Source organism: Poecilia reticulata, linkage group LG6 (genome assembly GCF_000633615.1).
Source record: "Poecilia reticulata strain Guanapo linkage group LG6, Guppy_female_1.0+MT, whole genome shotgun sequence".
NCBI lineage: Eukaryota > Metazoa > Chordata > Actinopteri > Cyprinodontiformes > Poeciliidae > Poecilia > Poecilia reticulata.
The window spans coordinates 2,766,139-2,776,475 of NC_024336.1; the positions used below are offsets into that span (position 1 = coordinate 2,766,139).

The 10,337-nt window shown below is 41.9% G+C and overlaps 2 protein-coding genes across 3 annotated transcripts in view; one reads left to right on the top strand and one right to left on the bottom strand.

Moving 5' to 3' along the window:
* Positions 1–9,189, top strand: part of rnf141 (ring finger protein 141) — a 22,777-nt gene extending 13,588 nt beyond the window's left edge. The window contains exons 2-6 of one of the 2 annotated variants that reach the window (XM_008410839.2): positions 5,467–5,665; positions 6,249–6,357; positions 7,947–8,128; positions 8,297–8,404; positions 8,976–9,189. In XM_008410839.2, the coding sequence (XP_008409061.1) occupies positions 5,535–5,665; positions 6,249–6,357; positions 7,947–8,128; positions 8,297–8,404; positions 8,976–9,126 (681 nt within the window). In that variant the 5' untranslated portion in view covers positions 5,467–5,534 and the 3' untranslated portion in view covers positions 9,127–9,189. The remainder of the gene's footprint in view (positions 1–5,466; positions 5,666–6,248; positions 6,358–7,946; positions 8,129–8,296; positions 8,405–8,975) is intronic. The other variant, XM_008410838.2, reaches the window with a different exon arrangement.
* ampd3b (adenosine monophosphate deaminase 3b) overlaps positions 1–10,337 on the bottom strand; it is a 50,506-nt gene that overhangs the window by 14,138 nt on the left and 26,031 nt on the right. The window contains exons 8-13 of the mRNA XM_008410887.2: positions 3,544–3,707; positions 3,224–3,350; positions 2,956–3,119; positions 2,375–2,495; positions 233–406; positions 5–115 (exon numbers count right to left, since the gene is read on the bottom strand). Of these exons, the coding sequence (XP_008409109.1) occupies positions 5–115; positions 233–406; positions 2,375–2,495; positions 2,956–3,119; positions 3,224–3,350; positions 3,544–3,707 (861 nt within the window). The remainder of the gene's footprint in view (positions 1–4; positions 116–232; positions 407–2,374; positions 2,496–2,955; positions 3,120–3,223; positions 3,351–3,543; positions 3,708–10,337) is intronic.

Genomic DNA, 10,337 nt, shown 5'->3' on the forward strand with positions numbered 1-10,337 from the left:
TTACCTGGTGTGAGAGTCCGCTCTGCAGGACGCTGTTCCTGGCAATCTCACACAGATCACATGTGCTCAGCTTCCACAGCTGCGCCGCTATGGCGTACTCCTCCATCAGCGCTTCCTGGACATTTATTTCATGAGCATATTAGCAGCCAGACAAACAAAATGCACCTCAACACTCCTGCAACACCCAAAGATGCTTGAWCACTTGATAACCCTCTGAGAGAAAGCAGTGTACCTTGGTGTAGTGGAACTGCATGGGATCGTCGGTGGACAGCGACACACACAGGCCTTTGTGCAGAAACTCTCGCAGTGGGTTCTTGGAGTACTGGAGGAAGAGGCTGTTGTTGCTCAGCGGGGACATGGCGATCGGGACCTGGGCCAGGTAGTACAGGTACTGCAACACCGGACTCTAAGGAAGACGAGGACAAGCATCAGGGATTACCGCTCTAGGTCAACACTCGTTCGTCTGTCAGACGATCCAGAACAACTTGCGTGTAAAGAGAAATCGGTGGATTTTTCAAGAATTATTTGACACCTTACTGAAACAAACATGGGATGAAACCTTCAAAACAAAATCTGGTGTTTAAGGTATGTAACAAAAAAAATAAAAAATCAATCTCTCAATCTGTCTGGTTTACCGACAGACATGTRGAGGTGTTTYATTGACCGGTAAACCAGACCAGACTTTGGTAGAAACTGAACATATTGCAGCAAAGTTGCTTTAAATCTGTTCCGTTATTGAACATGCTGGATATGGAAACGTTGCAAAAGATAAGAGTTTACATCATCTAGGGCAGGGAGGGAAGATCAAACTCATCTTCAGTTTTCAGCCACATCAAGATCATGAATCAATACAACTTTATGGGTTGTATTGAATCAACCCATTAAACATGTTAATATTTAACTGTCTGCATTTGATACATACTTCAATAATGTTGAATATCTTTTTACATTGATCAGTCCCTCCAGGRTTTTKTGAGTTTTTGCAATCAAAAATTGCAGATTTTGTGATGGTAATTTAGGAATATTTTCAAGGAATTTTTAAATATTTACAAATGTGATGTCAAATGTGACTTTGTATTACTTGATAACAGACTAGAACTTGACATCAAGTRAGGTTGAGGCAAGAGTGTCGTAAAGGTCAGAAACATTGCCACCTGCAGGCRGGATGCTAAAATGTTTATCAAGACATTGATGTGAATTTTGACCAGAATTTTCTCCMTGGAAACAACAAATTGTGCTTATTGTCTGTGGCTTTATGAATTCTTYTACGGTCACCGGCCGTTTCATGGCAGGAGGGCTGCACCTTCTTGAGGTTGAGTCCATGGGAGATGTTGTCTGCAGTCAGGAAGGCAGAGACCAGGTGGGTGATGGAGCCGGCCTCTCCACAGTGGGGACGAAACTGGAAGGTGTTCAGGCCTCGCTCCCTGTGGACAGAAACATTTTCAGAGTCACGTTGCCGGGAGCTTCACTTTGAATCTTTTCAATTGGCTAAAATCTCACAACTCTTTATCGTGCTTTCAGTATGCCTATTCAGTGGCGCAACTACGCATTATTCAGGTGGATGCGAAAACATATATCGGGCTAAGAGCAAGGTGAACTTATAACAATCTCACTCTCAAAAATGTTCACAAGGATTTCCTCATCACACTTGCGTTAAGGGCTTATTTCCACAAAAGGTGATGGTCATGTACACAAGAAATAAAGATGGGAGGTGATTGTGCTAGCAATTATCTGCCACWATCAGCCGCKAGGGCTAACCAATATTAACAGCAACAACTTTTAGCAAAACCCACTGATTTAATTTGTGCGTGTTACCTAAACAAAAGTCATTGTTAACCCTTTTTTTTCTCTCTNATCTAGGGCAGGGAGGGAAGATCAAACTCATCTTCAGTTTTCAGCCACATCAAGATCATGAATCAATACAACTTTATGGGTTGTATTGAATCAACCCATTAAACATGTTAATATTTAACTGTCTGCATTTGATACATACTTCAATAATGTTGAATATCTTTTTACATTGATCAGTCCCTCCAGGRTTTTKTGAGTTTTTGCAATCAAAAATTGCAGATTTTGTGATGGTAATTTAGGAATATTTTCAAGGAATTTTTAAATATTTACAAATGTGATGTCAAATGTGACTTTGTATTACTTGATAACAGACTAGAACTTGACATCAAGTRAGGTTGAGGCAAGAGTGTCGTAAAGGTCAGAAACATTGCCACCTGCAGGCRGGATGCTAAAATGTTTATCAAGACATTGATGTGAATTTTGACCAGAATTTTCTCCMTGGAAACAACAAATTGTGCTTATTGTCTGTGGCTTTATGAATTCTTYTACGGTCACCGGCCGTTTCATGGCAGGAGGGCTGCACCTTCTTGAGGTTGAGTCCATGGGAGATGTTGTCTGCAGTCAGGAAGGCAGAGACCAGGTGGGTGATGGAGCCGGCCTCTCCACAGTGGGGACGAAACTGGAAGGTGTTCAGGCCTCGCTCCCTGTGGACAGAAACATTTTCAGAGTCACGTTGCCGGGAGCTTCACTTTGAATCTTTTCAATTGGCTAAAATCTCACAACTCTTTATCGTGCTTTCAGTATGCCTATTCAGTGGCGCAACTACGCATTATTCAGGTGGATGCGAAAACATATATCGGGCTAAGAGCAAGGTGAACTTATAACAATCTCACTCTCAAAAATGTTCACAAGGATTTCCTCATCACACTTGCGTTAAGGGCTTATTTCCACAAAAGGTGATGGTCATGTACACAAGAAATAAAGATGGGAGGTGATTGTGCTAGCAATTATCTGCCACWATCAGCCGCKAGGGCTAACCAATATTAACAGCAACAACTTTTAGCAAAACCCACTGATTTAATTTGTGCGTGTTACCTAAACAAAAGTCATTGTTAACCCTTTTTTTTCTCTCTMYAATCGGCTGCACCAACAGGCTAAACTTACTTGCGCAGGTTGTTGAGCACCATGATGTTGGCATACATGTAGAAGAGGTAGTAGGTGTATGGAGGGTTGTTGTCTTCGATCCACTCCTCAGGCTTCGGGCTTTTGTAACTGAACATGTGGTCGCTGTGTTTGGACTCGTCGTCCACACTGTCGAACCCCGTTACCTGCAGGGCGACGGAGGCAACATTCACCATTATGCTCCACCAGATGTGGAGAAATCTTCTACAGTTTGTCTTTCCGTTCAGTTGGGTGTTGCGAAAGGACGTACGTATTTTAGGAACACATGGATTATTTTGTGCTTTTGAGGGTTGATGGTGGCCTCGAAAAGTGGAAGGAAAATGTTCTCAAGTATCTTGGCAAAGTTCGGCACCAGTTTCTTTGACTTGAAGATGTCACTGCAAGACAAGTAAACAAATAAACCCATCCTAGCAAATGAACAAATCAGACAGTTGCCTGTAAGTAATAGTTAAGTAACTGATCTTAAGTTTCTACATGATTACACTTTCGAAATGGACCCATGCTGACATCATGGTGTCTTTTGAGGGTAACGATCTGTGCTTTGCTCTGTAAGTAAGACTGAGTGCTTACTAGATCCTTGGAACCTGGATCATCCATCTCATGTTGGGGGAGTGGACCTTCTGYTGGATGAACCATGTGGCGAGGTTCTCCCACTCGCTGGGAGATCGGCCGTAAATCGACAGACGGGGCTCAGCATACTGATACGTACTCTCCTCCAGCTCKGCGGCAACTTCCTGAAACAAACATGCAAACCATACAGGAAGCCAGTGATGCTTTTTGTTAAGACAGAAGTAGGCACTTGCAATCACTCAGTATATAAAAAAGCAGCAGTAGTGTCTCACTATACTATGATGCAGAATGTTTTTAAGAGGTTTTATTGGCTCTAGTAGCCTTTACTTGAGAGAGGTCAGACAAGAAAGTAGGTAATGAGAGAGGGGAAAGACATGCGGCAAGGTCACCAGGCTGGGAATCGAACCTGTGACGGCCATGTACATATGTTGTGCATTGCTCCTGTGCCACCCTAGAATGACTTTTTTAATTAGAAACTAAAAAAAAGATTTTAGAAAGATTTTAGACATGTAGGTACAACCTACAGGGTAAGTTCTGTTTCCTTGGGGTGTGAATATGATGCGACACAGTGGWCGATTTCTCTCAGCCACTCTTCAAAGCGGTAGGTTAACTTACATCAAGTAAGTTAGTTGATGTAAGTTATCTTCTATAACTTATGTCAATGACTTYGGTGGTTAAACGTTGGGTTGCAGGTCTGTCTGTCTGTCTGTCTCAGTCCTTGAGTTCCTGGAAAAGACACTTCATCTGGTTTTCCTGCTGGTCATTAGAACCTCACCTCTGTCAGTTTGCAACTACAGTGTACAAACTCACCACCATGAGAGTGTGGATGAATGGGCCAATGACTGAATGTAGTGTAGAGCGTTTCNGAAAAAACACACACACACACACACACACACACACACACACACACACACACACACACACACACTCCTTCAGTCTCACCCTTATCCTGGATAAGGTTGATAGAGCAATCACACGTCTCTATGGTCGTCATAGAGACGGGTGATTGCTGGGGCCTCCACCTGTGTTTCTGACAAAGCAGATCAGAATAAGAATATAAATAAGCCTGTCAGAATAAGCAATGACTCAATTAGTCGCACGATAAATAAAAATGAGCTCCATCATTTCTATTCTGATAATTCATATATTTTTAAGGGAAATTTTGTTCACCGAGACTTTATGATCCATTTTATTTCTGGTGTGGGTTGCAAGCGCTTTTTATTTCAATGTTTTTTCTTATCTTTGGTTGTTATGTTTTATTTTGGATAGCTAAAATATCTTCCAGTTCCTGTGTGGAATGTTCTGCACAAAATTAAGTTTATTGAGAGGGTGAACTAGCTTTATTATGCCTTTATCAATAAATGACTTGAAAATGGTCTCAAAACAACAATATTGCAACAATCACCAGGACAATTTATTGTAAAATTTGTTATTGTGACAGACATAAATATAAAAACAGAAAACAAATGCCTCATGAATTGAGTAAATTACATCTTCTTAAAGTCCAGAATATCATTCAGTTTTTGTTTTTATGCTCTATAGATTATTAAAATTTTAGCCAGCTGACTTTTGCTGATTTATTAGTCGGTCTCTATATTTTGTTCTAACTTGCTAGCAGTCAGCTCCTCAACTGACATGCCACTAGTGACTGGCAGTTGTAGTTTTAAAACCCAATTGTATACATTTTTCATTTAATTTCATTCAATGTGTAGTTTCACAGGACCAATAATATGAGATTCAACTGTTAGGCTAGAGGTGGTACGTTTTCAGCCTCCTCACTACGACTGTTCATGTTTATCACAAATATTTCAAAACAACTGAATCTGACCTTCCTGTAAGTACAGGAAGTGTGTGGCTGCAGGCTGCAGTGTGAACGCAGCCTTAGGGAGCATTTGATCTGTTTTAACAAGCTCGTTTTGCCAGCAGGTACTGCAGAACTGAATGAAGTGCTGCCCCCTGCTGGACAGTAAAGTGCTGCTGCTGCTTCCAGGATGGGCCAGCAAATCTCAGGTCAGATAAACCATCTGCCTGAGAAGCTGGTGAAACATGCTGGACTGGTCCGAGAGAGCGGCTACCTGACCTACGAGGAGTTCCTGGGCAGAGTGGCTGAGCTTAATGACGTGTGAGTGTCGGCACTGGCTCTGTCGTTTCTCTGGACATACTAATAATGCTATGTGGACGTTAGTCCGCAAACAGGAAGCAAGATTTTGACACTTTATTTTCAGTTCTTAAAATGTAAAAAAGCCATGAAGCAGATCAATGGGGGGGGAGTGAGAAAATGACTCAAGATTTTAATGTTTCATTTAGTTTTTCCACTCAGACAAGCATTAGCAGCTGAAATGTTAACAAACTAATCAAGGAGGCCTACTCTGGTAGTCTGATGCAACGGTGTATCAGACTACATTTCCACCAAAAAAGCTCAAATACTGAAGTTAATGTAAAAAATATTCTAGTTTCAAAAGTCGAAAACTTTTTGTGTCTTCTATAAAATTTCTGATCTCAGTTTCTCAAAATGCTAGACACCAGTTCGACCTGAGCCTGGGTGTCGAGTTCAAGGCGGACTCCTCTCTAAGAAACAAAATTCTGTCATTTTCAGCACACATTTACATCAGTGACAGCCGACTTTGGCACTTCGGATGAAGTTTGTCGGAAAGTCTTCAGGCCGAATCTGTTTTATWKGTKTACGATGTTTTCTCTCCTCTCAGGACGGCCAAGCTAGCTGTCGGGCAGCAGAAGCACCTTCTGTTTGAAGTCCAGCCCGGTTCTGATGCCTCGGCCTTATGGAAGGTGGCCGTCCGGATCGTCTGCACCAAGGTGACATCCGGAGTAGCGCTGGTCCACATTCCACTGTTTGAATTCAAACTTATTTCACAAAGGACGCCACACCAAACAAKGCTACATGCTAAAAACAGAGCAACCGTTGTTTTCTTGCAACAGGCTAATTTTACAAACCCAGTCCTTTGTTGAACCTTTTTATTTCTAAAGAAATTAAAGTGGAAGATTTCCGTCACATATGCTCAGTTACTGTGACTATTAACAAAAAGAAAAAGATGAAAAGGCATCTTCGAGAGAAACGAATTCTCCACAACTGTTTTATCAGAACACATCGGATCGCAGTAGAACTATGGAAATGGAATATGTAGATCAGGGGTGCCCAATACRTCGATCGCGATCGACCGGTCGATCGCGGAAAGGTTTTGAGTCGATCTCGGCAGGTGACAAACTGAACGCCGCCAGGACGCTGAGTCCAGCACTTCCTCTTCTGACGGCTTGATCAAAAATATTCACTAAGATCCAAAACRTTTGTTGCTTCATTAAAAAAAGAATAATTATAAAAAGTCAACGAAACATGTTAAAATTAATAATCTCAGTAATTATTGTTTCAACAAGGTGTTGCGCAATCCAGTGCGTTTCGGTTCCATTAACAAAAAAAGAGAAWAAAAGGCGACTCACAGACCGACTGACGAGCAGAGSAGGAGTTTMATTAGCTACTCAACCACCGCTGTGTTCATGAGAGGCTTATTAATAATCGAGAAATAAATATCAAGCCTAGAAACCTGATATCGTAACGGACTGAATGTTGTGTTTTTAATGTAATCTTTGCTCAGGCGGTTACCACGGCAACGAGTGTGCTTAAACGACAGAGAGAGAGAGAGAGAGAGAGAGAGGGTAGGAGGGGTTTTGAGTTGATGTCTTTTCGGATTGTTTTGCCTTTGTTTACCTTTGCTGTGGCTCATTACACCTGCTGTAGTTTCTGAACGTTCAATAAACGTTCAGAAATGTTTATTGACTAATTACCTAGTTCTTTGTGAGCATACGTCACAACATCAAATAGGACAAACCTCCTATCAGTCTGTAGTTTCTCATACTGAGGTCATCAAACCAAATTTCAGGTCTACCATGACTGACTGACACCTGCTGGCCTCAGGTTTGCAACCAGCTTCTGACTGAGAAACCAGTAAGCTGCTCCCAGTGTCAGAATGTCACTGAGGAAGAAACTGGATTAGGTTTTATGTCACTTTATTATTTCTGCTATAACTGATATATATTTGCATACAAAATAAGTCAATAGAGTTTAATTTGCAATTTTTATGTCATGAGGTAGATCTCAGGCGGCTGGTGAGAGAAAAAGTAGATCTTGGTCTCAAAAAGTTTGGGCACCCCTGATGTAGATCATCCAGTAGGACATTGTGCATGTTTTAGTTTCTTGTTGTTTTTTTTTATTCTATTTAGAATTTGTCCCCAAATTTTTATTCTATTTGTTGAATTCGTCCCCAAAGTTTAGAAGAACAAACAAAATGTCTCCACTTTCAAAAATATTAAGAACGCACCAATAAATTGGCCTTGATCTCCTTAACCTTTGTGTGTGATGGACGATCTGGTTTGAATTTGTYGACTCTCAGATAAACAAGGAGAGCGGAGTGGTGGAGGCGTCTCGCATCATGAACCTGTATCAGTTCATCCAGCTGTACCGGGACATCACCAGCCAGGCGGCTGAGGTTCTGTCAGCAGAGGGCGCCGTCAGGGGCTCGTCCGCCCAGCTGCCCTCCACCGACTCCTGCCAGGCCAGCATGTGGATGGGGAGGTCAGTACACAGGAAGTGGCTCTTTTTCAGCAGGGAGCTTTCACATTTTTAATTAGTAGGAAAAAAATAAGTTTAAAACCATATGTCGTTTCCTTTGAAGTGTTCTAAAGTTAYAAATAGTTTTGCAAGGCGCTGTAGAGCTAAAGTGGTGTGTTTTATTGAGTGCAGGGTGAAGCAGCTGACCGACCAGGAGGAGTGCTGCATCTGCATGGACGGAAAGGCCGACCTCATCCTGCCCTGCGCTCACAGCTTCTGTCAGAAATGCATCGACAAATGGTGAAGCTTGCTTAATTTATTTTACTCACACGCAAGAACAATAAGGTTAAAAAAAGCAACACTGAGGCGGTGCACTTTTACAAACTTTTTTTTTTTTCTCCTTTTAATCTTTAATACAGAGTCAGAATAAAAGAAGTTCCCAAACGGGTCCCTGAGGAGCCCCACAAACTAATGTAGTTCTGCTAGCAGTGTCAGGGTTTCCCCCAGAAAACCTGGTGGTTGGGGTGTTGGGTCAGTCATTCATTCAGCAGCCTGCCGTGTTTTTGAGTTAAAAAATGTTTAAAGTTGACAGGAAATTTGAAAATATCACTTGATAATTATGTGTTATTGGAAGATTAATGCCTGAATACTGACTATTAATTCTTAAAAAAATGCAAACCTTTAAAAAGAAAAAAAAAACTAGAATAAATTATCAATACTTAGCCTGGTGGGGGCACAAGTAAAGCCTGGTAGACCGCCAGGCCTATAGTACACTGGAGCAGTGTGACTGCTGATATAAAGGCATTGTTTATGCCGTAGTCATCTATGGTGGCTTCTCGTTGACATCGCGTGGCATTTTCTGCGTTGCCAGGAGCGGCCGCAGCCGGAACTGTCCCATCTGCCGGCTGCAGGTGACGGCTGCCAACGACTCCTGGGTGATGTCMGACTTYCCCTCGGAGGACGAAGTGGTCAGCTACATCCTGAACCTGGCCGATGAGGCGGGCCACCCACACCGGCCTTAACACACCACGCAGAGTAAGGGAGGCCTAGCCCTTCACCTGATTAAACACACAGTGACACTTTGACTGGGAGATCTTCATGTTCCACGTAAACAGCAACCAGTCGGGTCTTRTTTGTGTTTAAACGGCAGACACCAAGTTACTGTTCAAGRCCTCAAATTCCCAGAATGCACTTGGCAGCCTGAGTATTCCTCCCTGTGTTCTGTGTTGTTCCAAACCGGACTGTGCTCCATAACACACACACACACACACACACACACACACACACACACACACGCATACATACAGCTCTGGTGAGAAGTTCACATGTACCCGTCATCAGCATGAATCATTTTGGGCTTTTAATGACGAATCTGAACTGGTTCAAATATACATTCAGATACAATTCATATGAATTCATATTCAAGRATAGTTTGTGGATCCTAAGGGGAAATTAAAGGTGCAGYACTATGTAAAATGTACCTTTTTTGAGCATTACATCATGTCATGTCGTCATGTTATTTTTTTCATTAAAAATGTACCTGGAGTGYTAACTTGATTCTTCTATGCACATTTGGTTGCCATGGAGATTCAATGATTTCTCATTCAGCTGTGCAAAACGCCTGGGTGGACCTAGCCCCGCCTTCGAAGACACAGCTCCTCCCCAGAGCTGCAGTTTAAAAGCTTCCGAGCTTCTGCCTCACAGAGCARCCCTCCACTCAGATCCTTCAGACTAGCCAGCAGCAATTAGGCACCTGGTGGAACTGAGCATCTGCTGAGCAACTTCTCAATGAAATGCTGGTAAAGGGTTAATAGAGGAGCCATGTTGGGATGACTTCCTGAGGGCGGAGTTTCAGAAAAAGTGGGAACTTTCTTTTAAGTCGTATTTGATATTTTTGTCAATTTTATAACAACTGAAGTTAACATAGTTACTTGATGTGGCTAGAAAATACATAATACTGYCWCTTTAAGATTCTTCATAGAGTAGATGTAGATGTGATGTCTGTGGGCAGAAAAGATCTCCGGCTTTTCAACAATTTTCAGAAAACAGTAAAAACCAAACAAGACTCTCACTGTGCAAGAAATTTCTATTTATCTGCAATTTGGATAAAATTGTTAAAACATCCATGCAGATCTGAAAAAAAAGTTAACTTTACCAGCCTTTAGAGACCTACAGTACTGTAAGGATATTCAATTCAATTAAAAATATTACTTTATTGATCCTAAGGTGAAAT